The following is a 23,173-nucleotide window of genomic DNA, read 5'->3' on the forward strand; positions in this document are numbered from 1 at the left end:
CATGGGAGCATTGCAACATATTGTATACATAGTAACCGTTACAAAATTTTAAAATAAATCACAGGGTTAAGAACAAATAGCTTTTTGTTTATATGTTAACCAAGATACACAATAAGATAATTAATTATCATAGCATAAAAAATTTTAGGAAAAATTTCATTTCACCTACTATGCCTGTATAATTTAATATTACCATGTGTCAATTCAAAAGTACGAAAAAAAAGGCTCGCATGGAACAAGTAAAAATTCTGTGTATTTTTATAATTGGATAGCTATTTCCAATCTGCACAATAATATATTTGTACATTATAATTTGTTTATTTCAACAATAAAATTTCAACCCCAAAATTTTCTACTTAATAACGATGATATATTAAGAATACGTTCAAACCGATTTAAAAAGATTACATAAACATATACTTACGTAGTGATCAATATAACTTTAATCGTTAAATTCTTATAGATATTTTGATTGTTTAAAATGAAGAAATAGGTAATAACATGAATAACACACCTGGCACACTGGACGACGACTGCATCAGGTAGCCCGTTGGACGTCTTTCTCCTGTTCCAGTAGTAGCTTCACGTGTAGTATCGCATGTCTTTGGATTCTGGCAAGGCTCTCTCGGCAATGAAGAAAGAAACTCGTACTATAACCTTAAAACGTACAACTTCGGTCTAATTACGAATTCAGCTCGACACGGGAAAAAACAACCTCAAAAGCATTTTCAAACCTGTTTCAAGTAACTCAAGTAGTCGAGTATCCCCATGTCTGCCGAGTTTTTCCTCCTTGACGATGATCCGGACAAAATATCTGTTGCGAAAAATATCTGCGCAGGAGAAATGGTATAGAGTTAAACATCAAACGATATAAAACAACATAACATGAGTATAGCCTTACCTATGCTTATACTTGCTCGAAGCTGCAAAAAACCCGAATATTTTGTTGATGTACCGCGGACAACAATGATCCTCAGGGCTTTTGAAAAACCGTGCGGTGCGCTACCGCGGACCGGTGTATAACGTACATATATCTATAGATATACTGTGTGCTTGACAATGTCCGCGGCGCGCAGTGAGCGGATGTATGGGAGGGAGAGGGAGAGAGGGAGGAGAAAGAAAGGAAAACGCGACCGCGGCGAATCGAACGTCAAATAAGTATCCGCCAGCCCGCTTGCCCACCACCGTCAGTTGCGAGCGAGATGTTCGAAAGCGAACAGTGCTCCGTCCCAGTTATTTAGTGTAGTCTATTCGTTAACTTGCACTTGAGGTTTTTTCAAGTTCGAAGCTTGTGCTGTTGTTTATTAATGGAATTGTTGAGTCCTTCTTTAAACATTGTCTACATGCACTGAAGATAATATCACAATTTGGTCCGTTTTCCTTTGTTACTTCAACAATTATATGTATACACCGAGAAAAGAACCGAGCCATCTGCTGCCCTCGACAGGCTTGGTGCATTGATTTTTCGCAACTACGAGAGTTGCAGCTGTACTATAGTTTGTTTATAAATACACATTGTGTTTGTTCGATCGTCAAATTCGAAAATGTGGCAACAACAGCATCAGGTAGACCAGAAGTATGAGGACAACAAGCACGGCATGGAATCTACGTCGGGAGGAGACTCTGGCTTCATTTCCGGCAGCTGTATTTGCAGCTCCGAGCTCTCCTCGACGTCCCTGTTCGAGGACATACAGTCAACAAGTAAGGACATGCGGTTGACTTCGGTCGAGTTGCCAAAATTTTCGGATTTCGGATTGGTTGATTATTGCTATCTCAGCGAAAGCTTCGACCACTTGTCTTTGAACCATAATGATTCGTTGGTATCCGGGACAGCGTGTGGTTCTTTGGACAATCAACAGGAATCTTGGCAGCTTCATTACACGCAGAACGACGATGGAGATACGTAAGTGAACGTTTTGTTTATCTAACGAATCAAGCCAACGTAATGATAGTTTAATCCAATTTTAATTTTTTCGCCGCATTTGTATGGCATTAACACATATATAAATATGTATATATATATATACCACACGCGAGTACAAATGTGAACTTGATGTATCGTTGGGAAAAACCCAGAGATAAAAGAATGATGCAACCAACTTGAGACGAAATATAATAATTTGCTTTATAATTGCGACCCTATCTTTGTTGTGAATTCAATATTTGTTATTTTTCTTGATAAAGTAATAATTTATTTGTTTGCAATATAGCTTGGATAGTGATAACCGTCCCCTCCCCTTTTTTTTTGTTTTCAGGCTGTTGCACACAGCAGTCATACAAGGCTTTTTTGAAGCCACTCTCAGTTTAATAAACATAGCACCACACCCTGATCTCTTGGACATATTAAACGACGATTGTCAGGCAGCTCTGCATCTGGCAGTGATAACGAATCAGCCAAAGATCGTGAGGAGTCTCGTTCTTGCTGGTGCCAATATGTCGATCAAAAACTACCAAGGCAACACAGCCCTTCATCTGGCATGCATCTCTGGCAGCCTGGACTGTGCTAAAGCTCTAACGGAACCAGTTGCAGCGTACGAACAGAATTTGTTTTCAACTCGGAGATTGTCAGCTATTCCTCAAAACTTGGAGCAAAGAAACTATCATGGTGAGTGAAAAAAAATTCATTAAGATAATTTTTAACTCACGGACGTTTGTAAATCATACTTGGGACATACTCCATCCACTAAAACTGAACAATTTTTAATTGCCTCGTGTAAAACTGAGCACGAAATGGTACAGGAGGCGATTTATTTTTTGGTTTTCCCATTCATTCGTTTGTACTCACACGATCCCAGGTGAAATCGAATTTTGGGTATTTCCAAGCGCAACACACGTGACTTTCTCATACAGGCGTGCTATTTCTTGATTTAAAAACACGGGGAAGGGCACAGGTGACGAGTCTCCGAACGTGACAAACCGACGTGACTCTGATGGTTTTCGCTTCAGTAAAGATCAGTCATCTCAATTGAACCAAATACGTTTCACGCACGTGCACCCGCGCTTTGAAATGAAATCGCAACTAAGAGCGTATAAAGAAAAAAGTAAAAATACCGACCCCATCGACGTCAACGCGCCGGAAAAAAAGAAATCGTCACATTCCTTTTCAACTGCCAAGGTCAACGGTCGACGAACGCGAGTTGCACCCAACGACGCTTTTCCTCTCGGCTCGGCCTCCTTTTTTCCCCCTCCATCTGCTCATATGTCCATCAAGGCACTACGGTAAACAGCATCCGACGGCAAAACCCGGGATTCCGGAATCTCTGTCCACGTCATTGACGAAAATATTCACGACAGGCTCCCACGGAAAAACCACACTATCGAAATGACTCGATGCACACGCGAGGTTTTATTTAAAAAGAAAAGCGTTGTATTTATCAAAGGTAAACGACATAACATGAGACGAAAGCACGCGCTAAAATTCTCTAGCAAAAAGCATCACGAGCGGGTCAGCACTTGCGCTTGGGTTTGCGCTTGGCCTTGCACTTGGAAGCCTTCTTCGGCCGGCGTTTCTTGCACGACCTCGAGGCGCTGCGGTGCTTCCTCTTGGCCTTCTTCCTCTTGCCGCTTCGGCCGCACTTGCGCTTCATCTTCATCTGCTCCTTCTTCGCGAGCTTGCAGTACGGCTCCTTGTCCTTGGGTGCCATGGCGTTCCAGCACTTGGCCGCCTTTTTGGCCATCTCGGAGACCTTGCCGCACGGGTTCCCGTACCACATCTCCAGGAAAAAGATGATGAACGGGTTGCGGGACTTGGGGGTTTTTCGCTTGCGCGACGACTTCCTGCCGGCGCGCTTGCACTTGCTCGCCTTGCGCGGGCTCTTGCCGCACGCCTCCGACGCCTCCTTCTTGGGCACGTCGGGCCCGCATCCCGGCTGCTGCTGCTTCTCCGGGGCCTTGGACGGGCACTCGGGCTTCTTGGCCGGGCACGCCGCGGAGTTTGGCCTCGGCCGCTTCCCACCGCATATATTGTTCAGGATACCGTCAGCCGGCTGCTGCTCCTGCGGCTGGCGACCCTCGCAGCTTGGCTCGCGACCTCGGCTGCTGACTCTGCAAGGAGGGCGAGTGGTTACTCACGAGGCTTGTGTACAGCTTACGCAAAGTAACGGGTTCTCGAGAGAGTGGAAAAAACACCGCTCGCGATCGAAGGTTAAGGAATATCGTTACCTGCGGGGAGAGGATCCGCTGTAGGGCCGCTTGCGGTTTTCCATGTTTTTTGTTTCTTTCTTTGTACGAATAAACTGTACAATTTTAACGGGCTCTTGCGAAAATTTTGATGTCACGCGGAACGCTACCGGTTAATCCATACGATTATTGGAGCTGGGACGAAAATTTTCAACGGCAAAACAAAGGCGGGCCGGCGATGTCTGGCGGCTTTTCGAGGAGCCGCGAGGCGTGAAGTTGAACCGTTCCTATCGGCGATTGCTGTGTTTTCTTGTTTTTTTTTTTTTTTTTTTTTTTTTTTTTTTTTTTTTTTTTTTTTTTTTTTTTTTTTTTTTTTTTCCCCTTCGAATGCGAAAGTCGCCTTTCTCAATGGCCCATTGTTTCTAAACCCAGTACGCCCGCGTGTGTACATATACAGTGGACAGAGAAAAGAATCAAAAGTGACTTTCGGGATTCCCCGTGTACTCACTACGCGACATTCGAAAGTTGACCGCACGCGCGCCGCCTGGCACATGGTGTAAATGACATCATGAAAAAAAAAAAAAGTTTGCGTGGGGGAGGGGGAAATCCGTTACGGTACATTACTTTTTCTTTTTATTGAAAATCCAATCGCCTTTTTCCAGATTGACGTGCGCGTTTTTTTTAATCGATTCGATCTAATCGAAACGAGACGTGTGATTAGTGAACGAAAGTTTCATCATTATAGGTACACCTACCCACTTTCGAGGTAAAAAAGCCGCTTATTAATCGATTTTCGTTTTTGTCTTCTTCTTTTATCATTTTTGAGTTTTTATAGTTGATGCAACGTCGTACATTGAGTGCTTGAGCAATATTTCACAAGATTGTACGATGTGCGTATGATATTGTACACACGTGCACGTGTCTACGAGAGGCTATAATGAAATTGGCGGAAATCCCAGAGAATATATATACCGACTGGAAATCTACTTTTTTTCTTCTTCTTCTTCTTCTTTCTCAACTAATGAATTTATCGATGATGTCAGGTATAAAAAATTTCAAGATAACGCGTAAAAAGTATCTTTTCGTGCGATTGCCTCCGACGTTCACTTATATCACATGCTTTTTTTGAATTTTGCAATGATTTTGAATTGATGTGTATTAGGTGTGTAAATGCAAAATTGCCCGTCAACTTAATTCACGGGCTATATCTATGCCAAATCGCTCATTAATCCAAACAACACATCGTCAAAGCGTGTGTACACATATTATATGATTCCCTGATAATCATCTTGACACAAAAATGTATACAGTGTGTGTTTTGAAAATGCAAATTAACGATCCGTAGCGTGAAAATCCGATTGACTCGCGTCGAGTTGTACGTTTGATTGATATCGCAGCCGAGTGTATGCAAATCCTAACGATTTATTAGGTTCGACAAATTTCTCCCCTTGCGCGTTCCATCGCCGTTACTCAATCGTTCGATCAAAGTGAAATTCGACGCGCAGGAGGGAGATGGGGAAAAAAAAATTCCCAACTCGCCCAAGCAAATATTATTCTAATGCGCATGGGAAAAAGAAAAGAAGAAAAAAAAAAAAAAAAAAAAAAAAACACCTTGAAACAAAGTCACCGCGGCCGATTTCGCCAAGTATACACAAGCACAGTCAATATCCTCTTTCCTTTTTGTCCCGCAAAAGACCGGATAAACCCAGCGACCTCCATGAAAACGACCGTAAAAAAAAAAAAATCCAGCCCGCCCGTCTGGCGCAAGAACACATACACACACCCACCCACTGGCGCAAAAAAACCCACAATCATCATCAATAACACGGGGGCACCCAAACACACACGACAAATAAGAAAAACAAAAAATAATAAAAAAAAGTGCCGCTGACTAACCAACGGGTTTCCCGTTTCTTTTTTTTTTTCTCTTCCCCCGTCTGCTTCCAGGCGAGACGTGCCTGCACTTGGCCGCCTCCCACAACCACGTGGACCTGGTGAGGCTGCTGGTTCGACTAGGCGCCGACATCGAGGCCCAAGAGTCCCTCGCCGGCCGGACGGCCCTCCACTTGGCCCTGGAGCACAGCCACCTCGGGGTCATTTGTTACCTGCTCCGCGAGTGCCGGCCCCAACTGGACGCGGCAACCTACTCGGGCTGCACGGCTTACCAGATCGCCAGATGCGTCGACGAAAATTTGGCCCTCGAGCTCGTCAGGATGGGCGCCGAGCCCGCGGGGCTCGATGACTTCAGGGAATCTGCCGTTGGACACTTTGGCGCCACCGCCATGGCTCAATGACCGGACCGCGACGGCAGTGCCTCGGTGTAGTCCTGCAAAGCTCTCATTTTATCATCATTTTATCATCATCACTACTTTTATTGTTATTCCCTTGCAACAGTCGCTATACAGAGCTACGAAGTCGAGTAGTGATACGGCTTCCGAGGGCCACAGTTGTTGTTACAAAATGATGCAGGCTCGGTCGATGGTAGCGCGTACGCATGCGATGAGTATCGATCGGCGTTGGCGTGTGTTATGTAATGTATATGCATTTTGTATTTTGGCTTGGCCACCGAAGCCCGTCCCGATTGTTTGTTACGTGCCCCCTCTCCCCCCCCCCGCTACACCAACTTTTTGCGCGGATATGAAATCTTGAAGACCCCACGTGCGAGCAGAACTACACCGCGCACGTAATAGTGTACGGCTTTTTCTTTTCTCTCTTTTTTCTTTTTTTTTTTTTTTTTTTTTTTTGTTGTTTGAGTTGGGTCGAGTGCGCGCGTTTATTTTAGATTCCCGTGAGGTGTGCGCGCTAACGCTGAAAAAACCCGCGAGTCGGCTTTTAACTCGCTCTTTCGGAAAGGAGCCGGAGCTAGTCTTTTGCGTCACAATTATTTATAAGCGCGGGCCGAAATATTCAAAGTGATACTACGACGACTTCTTCTTCGCCTCGTCGCATTTTTTTTTTTTTTTTTTTTTTTTTCCTTTCCTTTCATTAAATCGAGTTTTTTGTCAGCGCGTGTCTTTGGTTGAAAGAAGAAAAGTTACACGCAGTATCGTAGAATAGCGTTTAGAAATAAAAAAAAAATCTTATCTATTACCATACGAAAGATTTAGATAGTTTTATTGAATTCTGTAAATATTACACGTAAGTAGATAACTCGATGAACATTCGGTAGACGAATCGAATGAAAGTTACACGAGTTTGCACTAGCCAATTGAATTTTTTCCTGCTAAGCTGAGGCACCTGACTGTAGCTGCGATGAATTGGGAAAAAAAAAAAAAAAAAAAGCTAATTAAATCGAGACATGAAAGAGTGTAGTGATCGAATTATCATGGCATGTACGACAAAAGCAGTTTTACTCCATCGCGATCCATTGTTGTTATAGAGCGAGTTATATCATCGTATATGTTCCTATAAAATCGATGCGAGATGTTTAATTGGCATATAGTGACGATCTACGAATCCAAATTTATCGTGATACTCAAATCACAAAAAAAGTACTGAGTAGTTTGTAAGCTTAATTTTAATTTGTACAGATTGTCATTATTTTTTTATTATGCTAAATGTAGTTATTGAATTTATTTGAAAAATAAATATTCAATACGAAAATTACACACGTCGTTTGGATTTTGATTTATTAAATGTATACATGTATGTACATCCTGCATGGCAACCAATTGATTCAATTTTATGCTAAGGTTCACAAACATACACTTATACCTATATTGATATAAACGTTGTCAGTGAAGCGGAAATTCCACATTTGGTGTCAAATCGTATTAATGATGGTAAGTTAATCACACGTATTAGTTGTGTGGACTGGTCACTGCTGGCATCATCGGCGGGAAACAAGGCTCAAGTCAAGGACTTGGCTATCTTTGAAATATTTTTATGGACTGTTGTTATTTCATGACGATTGGCTAGTTTTCTATGATTCGAATCGTGTTCCATGACTAATATTTTCATCTACCGTTTAGCTCATTGTGTCTAGTGAGCCAACCAAAGGAGAAAAGAAAAAAAAACCTCATTTTTCTTTAAAACGAGTCGATCGTAATTTATTCTTCGAAGCGTAGAAATTACTTTCTGCGGTTGGGGGAAAAAAAACGAAAAAAACTGACTTTGATCGAGCGAAAGATAAAACAAATTTATCATTTCGGAGTAGCGTGCATGGCGCCAGTGTTCGAAAAACAATTAGAGTAAATCCAAACATCATTGTTTATACGTATGTATATTTAACGCGTGTTTGTGCTGCATGTGCGCATTGAATTTCTAACTGTCGGAAATACCCGCCGCGAGCGAGCGCGTCCATTATTATTAGGGAAAAACCGTACAGTGCTCGTAACAATTTCCGTCGCGATTTTCAGTACGCACTTGTTTTTTTTTTTTTTTTTTTTTGTTTTTTTCCACGATTGGACACGCCCGTACGTCGTTTAACAAATATAGGGTATAATTTTGAAAATTATTAGATGGAGACTAGATCTTGAGTCATTTGAAAGCGTAAACACGGAACAATGTGTCCATCGGACGCGGATATAATTGTTGTTGCGACAGGAAACGAGGTACAGTGATGTTATTTGAGTAAATAATTATTTTGTTTCGAAAAAACGTGTGATTAATGTTTGCAATATACATATTTTTTTTTTTTTTTTACTCCAAAATATGCAAGATTTTTCGAAACAAAGTCACACCGACCTACATTTTATGCCCGTTTTCGTACGCTGCGTCGCTTATTTCGATAACGATGAAAACCCCAAGGGGAAATACCAATTTATACCAATGTATCTTCTGCAGCGCGAAGAGAATAGTAATTTCGGCTGTATGTACTTTCTTCTTTAGGCTTAAAAGTATATTACGTTGGAAAAATAATGCATTCGTACGAGCAACGGGAACTTTCTAGGGGACATTTCAAATTAACACTGCACTACTACTTGACCATCGTAAAGAAAAAAAGTCTCACTTTGCGATGAAATAAACTTTGGAGCAATTTACAATTTTAACGACTTCAAATTCTCCACTCAAACAGGCACTGTTCGTCGTCGACGAGTCAACGAACATTCAAATGTTCCCGCGCTTAAGCCCAAACTAACCAACGGAACGGACATCGGAACGCCCAATGTTCAAGATGTTCCAACCCAACATGCCTACATTTTGCCTACCCACAATTCCCTGGCAGTGAAGTTGTGCTATCAACACCGAGAATGTCAAGAAGCCGCTTTCTGCACTTAATCTTGACGACTCTAAAGTCTGTGAACGCGTGAACTCATAACCGCGTGCAGTGTGCAGTGTTATAAGCTCGTTTATGTGTGTTAAACGAGAGCCCATCTCGCACGTACGTAATGTTGTAATCTACTTGGAAAAACCTTTTTTTTTCATCACCCATACTCATTGATATGTTGACTGTGTCAGTGTGTCTCTGTCCCAAGTGCGTGTGTACAGTGTAAGTGCGATAAAAAATTGGCGCCTGCAATGTCTGCATGTTTTATTTTTTTAGTGAATAAGAACACAACATAGTTATAAGCGCACATGCTATCGTTTAAAAAACGATCGAGTAAAACGACACAAAGTGTAGGTACATTCATATACACTTTGTTGTCGTCGTGTGCAGTTGTGGTGTGGTGCACGAGGAAGTAGAGGGAAATATGTTTTCTCATCATTATCGTCGTGATTTTTTTTCTTTTCATGTACCTATGTTTGGTTTAATACTTAGTATCTCTAGGTATAGATGCTCTACGTCGTCTGACACTTGTGATTCGCTATATCCACGACTCTCTCCTCCATCCCTTCTCCAATTCTCCTAGCTATAGCTCCGTCTCGACCGTCTCCCATACTTACTTACTAATTATAGATACTCCTATATCTTCTTCTATCTCCTCTCTAACTCCTTCGTCTCTTATCAACGATTGAAGTTGGTGGGCATACTGGGCACGGAGCCACATCCTGCATCGTCATCGTGTGATACTTACACTTGTGCTTACGTTAATGTGACGTTTTCATTTTGTTAGTCAAATTGTTGATTTTTTCATAATTTTACAATGCTTCAAGTACTACTACCGAATGGTAAATAACTGTACATAGAAGTAGACTTCATTATTTACAATGTAACCAATAGACCTCGTGCCTGTGTATGCGTGCGTGAGTGTGTGTGCTTTACGTGTGTATGAATGTGAGAGCTTGGAGTATACCTAGAGTTTAATGGGTGCTCGACAGCAATATGAATTAATATTGAACATGATTGCCCTTTGAATTCTACATAATTTTACTACCAAGTACGTGAGGGTCGATTTTCTCATTACACTGTTTTTTCGTCGAGTGAAAGCCCCACCATTTCTTGTGCCCCAGATAGCTTTTCACCACATCTGTTCATCTCTCTCTCTCTCTCTCCTCTTTCCTTCCCTTCTCCAGTCTAAAAACTTTATGAAAAAGTCGTCGCTTTCTAGGTGTCCAATCCATACGACATTGCACTATGTAACATTACAGGTGAAAACTGCTTGCGCAGAAAAGGAGAAAAGTGGCATTAGATCAACAAAATGTGGCGGCAACCAACATACAATGACCAGGTGGATGGAGCAGCAAGCAAGGACAAGCAAATTGAGGATTCTCAGGGTGACTCTGGATTCATATCCAGTGGGAATCTGCTCAGCTCTCAGTTAAGCATAGACTCCGAGGAGGAGGAACTCAACAGAGATGATGCCAAGGTCGCTCCGGAGCCTGTTGATGCTACCAAAAGTGGATTGGATCTTGGTTTGGACATCGATTTGAATAAGTTGTCTTTGAAGGATGTTGCTACTAGCAATCAGTCCGACAGTGGTATTATAAACATTGAATCTGAAGATTTGATTTCTGGAGAATTACAGAATCTTAAAGTTGATGACGAATTTGAACTGATTAAGAATGTGAATGTACCACAATGGCAACTCTATTATGCTCAAGATAACGATGGTGACACGTGAGTACTTTTGTTACTTGTAGAAATTGAAATCCTGGTTTTTTTTCTAGTTTTCCATTGTTTTTGCCTATTTCAGTTAATCGATCAAGATTCATCAATCAGCTTAATGAAACAAAACATTTTGCTTGCTTTTCACAGACAACTGCATCTTTCTATAATACAAGAATTTACAGAGGCAATCAACTACTTGATTGACATAGCTCCCCATCCTTGCTTACTCGATCTTCAAAACGACAACTGGGACTCTGCTCTGCACCTAGCAGTCCTTACAAATCAAGAAAACATTGTGCGCAAGCTTATATTATCTGGAGCTGACCCCATGGTTCGTAACTTTCAAGGAAATACACCGCTTCATCTCGCCTGTGATAGGGGCAGTTTGAGCTGTGTCAAAGCTTTAACGTGTCCGTTGACTCAGTTTGAAAAGTCCACATTAGGAGACAAACTACCAGCATCCATACCTCAAAATTTACAGATGAGAAATTATAATGGTGAGTCAGTAAAATTTATTTCACTTTACTACGTTGTCAAAGAATTTTTGGATTAGGTCCATGAATCTTAATGTACTCATGAGGGAACTTGAAAAATATTCATAAGCATTACAATGCATTAGAATGAATGTTCATTTATTTATTCGTGACACGATATGCTTTTATCAGCAAAGATCGACACCTCATTGCGTGCATTTCGGGGAATCTCGATGTTCAATTCATTTTGATAAGATTTTTGAAAAATACTCGTGTTATCTTAAATTTATCATATTATTGTATATAATCATGCATTAATGGTGACAAAAGACACTCTAGTTTCATGTAGCTCTCAAAACGAACAATTTTGCAAAATTGTTATTTTTCTAGAAAAAAGAAAAAAAAGTAACTCAACCAAGAGATATTCTACAGTTAAACTAACATTAACAAGCACAAAACATCTGTCGATTTCAAGTTAAGCCTTTCTCAAACATCGTACATGCGAAATAAAGACAAGCTTTGAGTCAAGAGCGAACGAGGAAAAAGAAAAATATGATACGAATACTCGATAGCCATCGAAAAATTAATTCAATCGCTCAAACGGCGCTACTTCTGTACCTCATAGCGGCTTTTATCGCTCCTTATTTCTCGACACATACTGTACACTAGAGCGAGGCGCACTGTGGGGGTACACTTAATCTCATCGAGATAACTATTTACGAGAAAAAGTCGGCTGCCCTTTTTTTGCAAATTTTCCTCACAAACGAGTACTCATCATTGCACCTCATCGGATCGCAATATGTTTTTGTACAGATATGAGGCTCGATGATGCAGACGCCAAGCGGTTAATACACCAGCCGCTTTGTTTACCGCTCGTTACATTTAGATTGGCTTTTAAATACATGCGCCCTTTGTGATTAATCATTTGTTTTCCATGTCAATATGATTTCGTGTCGAGTTGAAAACAAAAAATTGATGAATATGCGCGCTGATAGGTTGGAACAAAAGAAATTTGTATTAAAATGGAAACAAAGGTATCGATTGAAAAATAAGAATCCCTTCCATGATACTTATTTCAACAGAAGTAGGTACAGTTTGGAGAATTAACTCACGGCTGTAGTATTTCCCAAATAGGTCAGTGGCCGCATTAGAATTAAATAAATTTACCTTGTTAATTAACGATCAATAATAGAATTCTCGACTGTCATAAATACAAAAGCAATTGTAAATATTTGTGGGCGTGATCACTTGGCTATTAACATTGTACAGCTGGATTAATAATACAAATATAATCGTAAATTCCAAAGTACTTACACCCGAACATGTAAAATAACAATCTATTTGACAATTAAGCTGCTCGAACAACGATACACCTTATCGCGTGTCAACGATCAAACGTGATCCACCTACCTCGTACAAATATACAAATGTGACGAATCTAAATTTTTTTTTTTTTTTTTTTGCACTCGTGTGAATCGCGATACAAGCAGTGCTAAAAAAGGCAAAAAAAAATAACCAAGCGATATCAATGTAAGCGTCCAAACAATCCATTCATTTCACGAAATCGGCTGAAATGAGAATAATTTGCACGTGTGTAATCGCGAGCCTCGATAAAATTTATCAAATTCCGTGATGGAGAACCACGTCAACGTGATGAGAGAATGTACTCGATAAATGAGAGCAGGTACTCGATAAGAGAATATATATACAAATAAATGGTAGCGTGATGGTAATAATAATAATTCGGACGGCAGACAAATGCTCGTTGTTGTGGTAGGAGAAGGTACGTGCAATACACACCTCCCAACTCGAAGTTTCCTATACACGAAGGCCAACCGAGCGATAAAACGTTCCCGAGGCGCAAAATTTTAAAAATAGCCCGCAACGTTACAACCGTCTAACGCTTCTTTTCTAACAAACAAGCAAAAAACTTACAAAAAATTATCTTTTTTCTAACAGCAATTTTTCCCCGTCAGATCAAACAATCAAGTGTATGAAAACTAGAAAAAAAAAAAAAATGTAAGAAAAAAGGACAAAAAGGGGGAGACGTAGAGAAAGCTCGCTTGTAAAACATAGAAGCCGGCGATTTTCGTCCAACCTTGTAATTCCCACGTGATGTCATCCCGTGGAAGCGCTATGCTTGCTCACGGTTCTAATAGGCTTCGGCGTGTTTGCGCCCGTGCGTGGAGGAGTCTCGGGAAGACGCGCAATTTTCTCGCCCGTCGAGTCGGCGGGTAGTCCGGCCATTAATCCTTGGAGGTGGCGTCAGCTCGGGATACACGCGGGACCAATGTGGAAAGAAAGTATAGCGCCATTGGATTTCGTCACTTGTGCGAGAAGAAAAGAAATGCGGATCATCGAGTGTATACATCTTATATGGTCGCTACGTCTCCTCACCGGTGATGCTCTCATCGCCGCAATTATGCAAAGGTGCGGGGTGCATGCGCTTGATGCGTCATTTGTTTTCGCTATACACCCGATAAATCTATTTCATTCATGTACCAATGAACTCTCGGATCGTTTATGTGCGAGACAAAAGAGAGAGAAAGAAAAGAAGAAGAAAGAAAAAAAAAACTGGATTTATTGTGTTATAATTGCTCACGGCCGATGTGTACGGTTTCGAACAATGTTTACCGATCCTTCCTGTATCGTTAATCTGTCATCGACCGATAGGTGTGCCTGTTTGGAAAGGCCACCGTGAAAAATCGATAACTTTCCGGAAATCCCTCGCTTCTCGTTAACTGCACGCTCACACGTATGCACACAGACGCTCTCCAGAGACTTGCCAAGTGTCAAAGACTCCTTCTTACCATTACGCGGCAGATGCGTGCACTCGTATAATTAACGAGCTTTCCTCTCTCTGTGTGTGTGTGTGTGTGTGTGTGCGCGTGCGTGTGTGTGCAAGTATATGGCACAGCACATTTACGATAAATACGGGATCTCTGACTTACAGAGCTGTCCATGCCGAGAGAGAATGTAATCGCTCACAGGCGCCGAGCCTCTTTCGCGTTCTCTTGGCTGATGGGAATTCCCCGGCCGTATCTTCTCTCTCTCTCTCCTATTCTCTTTCCCGCACCGCATTCTCTTCGCAGCTTTCGAAATTTCGATGTTTTTACCTGTATAATATGTATACATGTATATGGTGCCGGGAAACAAGTGTGACTGTAACATGGTGCTTATGGTGCTCCACTTTTTTGTTTCTTCGCTCTTTGCTCGCTGCTCGGCTGTTGTATGCAAATTATTTCGTTTTATTTATTTACTTTTGTTTTGCGAGGACTACAATGATGGTGGAAGTGATTTCGCTTGGTTTACCTTGTCTATATGTACATACGTTTGTGTGCAAATTTGGATGGGAACCGTGTGATTTCCGGGCAAATTCGTATCGATGGTAAATTACAAATTTTTCATGACTTTCGATTTTTTTGGTGACGTTCCGAGAGAGTCGAGGTTTGTCTTAGGTTTGCCCTTTCCATCACTGAGAATCGTCCCTTGTTTAGCCAGAGTTGGGCGAAAGTTAAGCCGACGATTTTGTCGTAAAAATTGTATAGAAATCGTTATGCCGTTTAGTCATTATATTTTTGTAGTTTAAAAATAATCGCAAGAGTCACTTTCCGATTGCAAACAATATCCGCAAAGTCTGTTACGATCGCAATTTTCCATGTATACTTGCCAATGGCACGTTTTGCAAAAATCCGACTTGACTTGAAATTTTAACTATCGTATGTAAGTAAATATATTGTGATCAAGACGTAGCGGTACAGGCACGTTGTTCTTCCGTATACGTAATGTGGCTCGAGGCACTGGGCTATAATGAAAAAAAAAAAAAAAAAAAAAAAAAAAAAGATCGTTATGCTTTTTAGTTCACAGCCTTGGGAAAAACCTATTTTTTTTTTTTTTTGTCATCCCATATCTACGCTGCGCTCAACTTGCGACATTATTATCGTTCTCGCCGCGTTTGGTTCTGCTGTGCACTATCGACCATGTGTTCTTTTAGAAACAAATGCCGACTACTACGACTTTCGACGACGACGCAAACAAAGCGAAAAGTTTTTACCAACTGTGCGGAAAACAAAAAATACACTTTAACGAGATGATGAAAAAAAACTGTTTACAAATCGGTTGCAGTTTTTTTCCGATCGAACGTTAATGTGACTCGTAATTAACGTTCCAAGTGAATCGAAAATGCAAGTCTGATTCACAAATTGGAAAAAGCGAATCGTAAGTAAAACATTAACGATCCAAAGATAAAGCTATCGATTGATAATTTTTAAAATACAAGTCACTTTGTGACAAAGATCGTTAAATAACCGTATTAGAAAGTAAATCTCATTAACGATCGGCCCGATTAAATCACCGATTCGGTTGACAATGCGTGCCATCCGAGCGAGGAATGAACATCGTTATAATCCCATTTGAACGATCGTGCTCAACGTGTGCACTTAATCTTCCGATTAAAAAAAAAAACATAATTATGTTAATCGAAAAAGAAAAGGAAAAAATTTCCATTAGGAATCGGCTTGACGTAATGGATCGTGTGCCCGAGTCGAAAGTACACCCCAATGGATTCTCTCTCTCTGTTTCCCGTCACGGTAAATTAGCGAGTTTTCGCACTTTCATTGTTTTCACGACGAAGCATCCCCTTTAATGACCAATTAACTCTCGCTTACTCGGATCGAGCGGGTAGGTGTACCCACTTAGAGATAAGCCGACCGTAAATTTGGAGATCCTCCATTTACCCAAAAACGATACACCAAAATACCAAACGTAAGCTAAAATCCGTGAGAGAGGGGGAGGGGAAGCAGACACCACGAGCAGCTGACGCCGAAGGGGACACAAAAAAAAGGAAGGAAGGAGTCGCTAAATTATTCCCATCGGACCGCAAAAAAGCGGTAAATCCACAGCGAGTTTCAAAACTTGGTTTACAGAAAGTGGGTGGGAATGAGCGCAAGGGGGAGGGGGGGAGAGAGAGAAGAGAATTTTACTGAATGGCAGCAGAGTTGGGAGAAACCGAAAGCCTTTCGTAAAATCCAGATGCGCCCAACAAAAGGCACTCCGGAGACTATATACGGGGGGGATAAATGTATGGCAGCAAGGAGGAGAAGGAGGAGGAGGAGGAGGAAGAAAAAAAAAGGAAGCCTTAATCTCGGGGAATTCCCTTGCACCAGCACGTACCTACACACATACTATCGGAGGAGACGAAGAAAAAGCCATCAGGGGTGTATATATTTACAAGACGCGGGGGAGAAGGAACCAAAGGACGGCCGGAAGTCTACTTTTATCTCAACTCTCTCCCGTGCTTGTATAATAATTATGTACGTGACTTTTCCATGTGTATGCGCTACTAGTGCGCGTATAAGGTGTATCGTACAATTGCGCTCATGAGAGGCTCGTAATGATAACTCTCGTCTGGGCGAACGTGATGTAGGTACGTACCAAAAGAAGGAACCAAATGATGGCGCATCGGCTATTATGGTGCGAATCTTCCTTTTTTCCCCACTTGCAAGTGGGTCTCGGTATATTTGTACATGTAGTCTAGTCGGTGTCTCGTCGGTAGGTTTCTATATAAAAACCCCCTGGTGTGTGCTCTCTACATAGACATGATATTCACGCGAGTGACGAGCATTCGTAATATCACGCGACCGTCTCGATACATCGTATAGGTACACGTTGCGTGCAGGTCGCGACAGTTTCCTCGGTCTTATTGTACAAAAAATCAAGTAGAAATACGCAAAAGAATTTTGCAAGGAATTTTGAAATGCTGGTGATAATGGAAGCAAAAAAATTTGATGATTCACCTCGTACACGTGCTTGTAGCGTATTAGATGCCATAAATATTTTTATTTTTTGTTTTATATGGCCTGGCTTAAGATAAGACATCTCCAAAAAGGTATTTCCAATCCATCGGCCAATGTTGTAAAGTTGTCCCGTAACCGTAGACCTATAGTGAATATTTTTTACTCTCAAATGTTGCTCATACGTTTGCTCTTTGAACTTCATCCCCGCCCGATCTGAATCACAGAATTGTTTGTTCTCGTGGTATGACCCTCGTCACACATGGGGGTATGTATAAATAAACATTAAATTCCAGTCCCCCGTACCATGTAATTTTCGAAAGACCACGACTTGTATATGTATATAAACGCGGTGCACAAAATAATTTTATGTGCACATATAAGTATACGCGCGTGGGCGTGTGCGCGAGAGCTGGAGCATCGTACACACATGTGCTACATACACGCGCTTACATGTATATATACGTTTATAACGTGCACCTGGCTATTCGCAGCTGGCGGCCTCGGGAAAAACCCCGGCCTGCGGCGTCGACGAAGGGGGAGCTCCTCCTCCTCCTCCTTTCCGAAGCCTCGCACGCAATGCAAGACGCCACGTGTACGGAGCACACGATATACCGATGTACGTACCTACATAGATAGATACCCATCTGTACCCGCGTATGGAATACGCGTACTCATTAAAAAAAACAGCCCGATTTCTCGTCCGTCCTTTTTTTTTTTTTTTTTGTACCGCGATCGGAAATACTTGATTTCGGGCTGACGCCGAGCGTCCTCGTTGGCGGAAAAATCGCTACACGGATCTGTAAATGCCGTGGCCGTCGTCTATGGTTCCCGCCTGTATGTTATACGGGTATTATTTCTGTATTCGATGTTACCATTGAACGTATCGATTGGCACGTTGGGGGGGGGGGCTTGTGGGTAGCGTCGCTGTACAGTTAGGTCGGATTGGACAATTTTTTTTTTTTCGTAAATTTTTCCGAGAGCGAGACTGTGGTTTTTGCAAAAGGAAACGCGAAAAATACCATTTTACGTTCGATGGATTTTTCACTCTCGTCATTGTTCGTTGTTGGTCGTTTTTGTCGCGACGACGTGTTGGGATTTTGTTTTTTTATTTTACGAGCAACACAAGGTATTTGATGCCAATGACGTTGTTTTTTTGTTGCACTTCCTCCGTGTTGTATATTTTTACGACTTTGATCGCGTTGTTGGCGGGAATATATCGATTTGCCGACCAAAAATAAACGAAGGGAAGCATGTGTATCCATTTCAATTGATTGTCCTTGTAAAGAGGACACCTTTTGTTCAATACTTTTAAAAAAATAAATAAACAAAGCGCTCTACAGCGAGGTGGAGTATACACGTTGTCGAGGAAAGCGTAGGGTGAACGTACCCGCAAGGATGGAATACAGGGGGGGAAAAAAAATGAATAACGCGTAACAAACCGAAACGTCTCCTCGCGTGGGTACAATATTATTTTTACCGACAACTATGCTGCTGTTATTATCTCTCGGTGCATTGTAAACGAAAATCATTCCCCCAACGCTGGTAAACGAACAGAGAAAACAAATAATCCCAACGCTCGGTCGGGTCCTCGTTTGCGGACGGATTTCCCGAAATCAAAAATAAAAAGGCAATCACGTAAGTATATGTATACCCTCGAGACACAGAAAGCCCGGAAAAACTCGCGTCGCAAGCGCATCTAAATATAATACACCGCGCGTTGATCGTCAAAATGGGAATACAGCACGCTCGACGTGATAAATAAGAAACAAGAGGAGTAGCGACGCGCGAGCGCCAATAATCGCCCGCTGCAGCCGGTTGGTATGTATAGTAAACCACGCCCGAGACGTGTGTCGGGACGGTTATATACACGCGAGGGGTGGGGCCGTCGCGACTATTTAATTTTAGGCACAGCGCGTGCCTTTGATCGGAGTTGGACCACCGGCCAAAGCCCCTCCGCAACGCCGGTGATTCATCCGCGTGTCTACCATTGCCCCGATGGCCCTTACCGCTCTGGCTTTTTTTCTTCCTCTTCGTCAGCTGACTGTGGTGGTGCTTCTTCCAAAGGACGAGCTCACCCACGCGAATCCATCACCAGAAAGTTCCGCGCGCACCCGTCAACTTTCGTAATCAGGTCGATTACATCTTATCGTCAATGACACTGGGTCAACGACTCGGTGGAAACTGACGGTTTTTCTTCTTCTTTTTTTGGGGGAGGGGGGGTAGGGGGAAGTCGGAGAGATAAAAATCTTATCGGGTGTTTGCACATATACGTGGTGGTTTCGCTTTTGTTTTATGGGTGGTGGTCTGGAATGCTTTCTCAAGCACTGCGAACCCATAAGTGACCCACTTGATTTTTACACGTTTATTATTGAAATGTTCAGCAGTAGATGTGTGAAAATTGTTACAGCGAAAAGTGGGTGGGATTCTCTTGAGAGCTAATGGTTTTTCGTCCAGGGAGGATGAGGTAAATTTTTTCCCCCTCGATGGCGACGTCGAGACATCGTCTCACACTTTTCACCGAAAAAGTATATAAACTCGAGATCGTTCTGGAAGCTGCAGAGCTCGTACCTGAAAACCCGTGTCGTTCGGAGGAAAGACTACCATGACGAGTCTTTTTTTTTTTTTTCACCTTTTCGGCGTTGTTTTCTCTTGGCCAAACGAGCCCTGGTTTAACGTTTGGAGGGAGGGAAAGCGGATTTGCGAGTTCTATTCTCGGACGAACACGAATAGATGTTTCACCTATACATGTAAACTCACACGTTCCGAACATCATTCAGGATTTCGAGGCATACCAGCTGTACAATAGTGAATGGATTATTCCGCGCGGCTCGAGAGAAATGACGAACTTGGTATGCGCCTTTTGTTATAAATAAACGGCTTTGATTTTAACGCAACGGCAAACTATGAGTAACGCGTCGTTACTTGAATTGTATATTTTATGATGTCGAGAGTACTAATTGTTACAGTATGCAGCACTGCGATGATGAATATCTCCTTTATGTAATAAGAATGAGTCGTGTGCTTGTCTTGAGAGAGAGAGAGAGAAATAGTCACACAAGTGCATTGTTCCTGTGGCAATGCATATGAAGTTATGTTGAAATTCTTGGTCACGGGAAAATTTTATTTTCTCCCGTTTATTATGATAATTTGACGGGGAATTTCATTGAATCACATTTTGAAAAGAAACGCATCTGACACTGTCCAAAAAAACTCATCCCGATGGCTCAACGTGACTTTATTTGAATTTATTTTGTTTCTACAACGGTAAATCAATTGTTTGATCTCTAGAAGCCCGTCTTCATTGATCTCTTCTTTTCTACAGTACAAGATTTCATAATGTGAATGTATTAACAATTAAGAAATTCTTCACTTGGGACATTGTTTTTTTTTCCAATGTAAAAAATGTAACAAAGCATTCGTAATAAAAATTAACTACTAGAGGTTATTTAGTAAAATATTAAAATCAACCTCCCGAAATTTCATCCAAATCCTTTTTCTCAGGGAAATTCCCTGTCACATGCAAACATAAACATCAAAACTTTCAAAAGCGTCACTCGTCACGCGTATATATTATAATTTGTATCTCTCAAATACTACAAAAAGAAAGAAAAGGCTGAGTATTCCTGAAATTTTGCATTTTCCTTTAATTTTTCGTTTCAGGGCTGATGTGCATCCATTTGGCGACGAAAAAGGGCCACACCGACGTAATCCGGCATCTAACGAGCGTGGGTGCCGACGTGAACGGCTTCGAGGGACTGGCCGGCTACACAGCCCTGCACCTGGCCATCAGCCGTGGCTCGCGGGAGACTGCCCTGTTTCTGGTGCGGGAGTGCCGGGCCAAGCTCGACAGCAAGACCTACGCCGGTCGCACGGCTTACGGACTAGTCCGGCGTAGCGACCCCAAGCTCGCTGCCGATCTGCTCAGGCTTGGCACCAAACCGTCCCAGCCGCTCGATCTTTCCAGCGACAGCGAGATGGAGGAGGACGAGGAGGACGAGGATGGCGACGTCGAGGCGCGGGACGAGTATCGCGAAGTCATGAAGAAGCTGAACGTTTCGTCGCCCCTTGTCATGTGAGCTCGATGTATGTAGAGACGTGATTTTGTACTTCTTTTATCTTTTGGGACAGACGCTTATCGATTTCGTATCTCGAAACTCCGTTCGTTTCTGGGGAAAAAACCCATCGAGTTGCGTGATGTCGCCTAGGGGGTGGGCGGGGGAGAGATTGTTTGAGTGGGTGAAATTGTGTCATCGAATTGCGCGATAAGCTTCGTCAATCGGAGGAATTCCCTCGATATTTTGGTTATACAAAGTCGTCGGTTGGATAACGCGGCCGTGATGACTCCAGTTTAGTATGTTTGACGACGACAAATTTTAGAGAGTGCATCACCTGTTCTCTTACGTATAAGTAATATTACAAGTCGAGGGATTGTTGTTGATTTTTCTGTCTGCAAGAAGAAAAGAAAAAGTCGAACCGGATGAATACTTTGCATGGAAAGAGGAATTAAATAATTGTTAATGAAAACTTTTGCAAAAAAAAAAAAATAAAAAATAAAAAATATATTAAACGTCAAATTTTCTATTGTGATGATATTTTTTGAATGTTAAAATGTTATATTGCGAATTTGTACATAACAAAAAAGAATTATATATAAATATATATATATATATTGAGTATCTTCTGCTTTATATTTAAATATTTAAATTTTAATATTTTTAATAAAATAAAAATGTGTGGTGTTACTTAATGAAGTTTTTAAGAATAAAATTACATGTACACTCATTTACGTGATTTTGGACACTAACAAATTCAAGACGCAGTATGCCTTATGAAATATCTAAAAAAAAAAAAAAAAAAAAAAAAAAAAATTATATGGCAAAACTATTTTTACTTACCGTTTGAAGTTACTTCATAAATGGGCCATAAAATTGAATACACGTTTAAACATGTGAATTTTAATTTTGTATAATTTAGAAAATGCCCTACACAAAAATGTCATCAGTTTTTATAGTCCTAAGTATGTATGGTGGTAAACATAGGATTTAATTATAAAATTTAATGCATCGAATACAAATATATTTACTACAATTTTCTACAATTTTTATAACATGAATACTTTGTAGAAATATCAGGGTAAACAAATATCTTGATTCATTAGCATTCAATGTTCAGTTCTTTTTGTAAATCAACGAATACTATTTGTACTTTAATAAGTAAATACACACTGGCTTCTCAAGCCATCATCTAAAAGTGCGATGTGTTGGAATAAGTAAGCTTCTGAACTATTTGCTTCCAACATCATTTTAAAGTCTGGGTTTTTCACCTAGTTTATAATTACGTTTCCAACATATTATTTTTAACCATTCGTCTAACCTGCTTGATTCAAAAAAAAAACCCCAACGCTTTTTTTACCGATTAGATCCAATATGAATTCATTCTTTCTAATCTTTTGTATGAAAGAAACAATAATTTTACGACCCGTTTATCTATTACAGACCGACTCATGTGTATAACTTTTTCAACTTTAGAGATTTTTTTTCCACGTCTTGCACACCGTTCATTGTAACCGTAATATATGCTATTAGTTTACTTTTTCCTTATTTAAATCACATGGAAACAGAAATTCAAAGTTGGGCTGAAATACGTTCTGCGTTTAGAGTAGGCAATAATTTCAGATGAGAAAAAAATAGTAGTTGAGGGAGGTCATGGAAGCCGTATTAGACATTAATCACATTATACGAAACGATGTGATAAATATATTCTCGTTTGCGTCCACTGTGGCATTTAAGATCATTAACAAGGCTGACATCGTGTAAATACGCGATCGGATGGCAGAGGTTGGACCTGATTCGATT

At 41.2% G+C, this 23,173-nt stretch overlaps 2 protein-coding genes and 1 long non-coding RNA gene across 4 annotated transcripts in view; 2 read left to right on the plus strand and 1 right to left on the minus strand.

Annotated features, from left to right (window-relative positions):
- The window catches only part of LOC149374966 (uncharacterized), a 93,271-nt gene extending 92,309 nt beyond the window's left edge, over positions 1-962 (minus strand). Inside the window, exons 1-3 of the long non-coding RNA XR_016292972.1 lie at positions 902-962; positions 735-830; positions 515-657 (exon numbers count right to left, since the gene is read on the minus strand). This is a non-coding gene — a long non-coding RNA (uncharacterized LOC149374966). The remainder of the gene's footprint in view (positions 1-514; positions 658-734; positions 831-901) is intronic.
- A 275-nt stretch (positions 963-1,237) lies between these two features.
- Positions 1,238-6,448, plus strand: LOC106647392 (NF-kappa-B inhibitor cactus-like). The gene is made up of 3 exons (XM_014363747.2): positions 1,238-1,903; positions 2,256-2,605; positions 6,067-6,448. Exons 1-3 carry the CDS (start codon positions 1,545-1,547, stop codon positions 6,411-6,413), a joined length of 1,056 nt encoding a protein of 351 aa, XP_014219233.2. The 5' UTR covers positions 1,238-1,544; the 3' UTR covers positions 6,414-6,448.
- A 2,844-nt stretch (positions 6,449-9,292) lies between these two features.
- LOC106647317 (NF-kappa-B inhibitor cactus) lies at positions 9,293-21,991 on the plus strand. 2 transcript variants are annotated; one of them, XM_014363642.3, is made up of 4 exons: positions 9,293-9,442; positions 10,591-11,059; positions 11,198-11,547; positions 20,979-21,991. In XM_014363642.3, exons 2-4 carry the CDS (start codon positions 10,641-10,643, stop codon positions 21,392-21,394), a joined length of 1,185 nt encoding a protein of 394 aa, XP_014219128.2. In that variant the 5' UTR covers positions 9,293-9,442; positions 10,591-10,640; the 3' UTR covers positions 21,395-21,991. The 2 variants fall into 2 exon arrangements, with proteins under 2 accessions (XP_014219128.2, XP_014219129.2); XM_014363643.3 differs by lacking the exon at positions 9,293-9,442 and adding an exon at positions 9,989-10,170.
- The last annotated feature ends 1,182 nt before the right edge of the window (positions 21,992-23,173 follow it).

Source organism: Copidosoma floridanum, unplaced genomic scaffold (assembly GCF_036245765.1).
Source record: "Copidosoma floridanum isolate Cflo_tuat_1 unplaced genomic scaffold, Cflo_Japanese_pri ptg000013l, whole genome shotgun sequence".
Lineage (NCBI taxonomy): Eukaryota > Metazoa > Arthropoda > Insecta > Hymenoptera > Encyrtidae > Copidosoma > Copidosoma floridanum.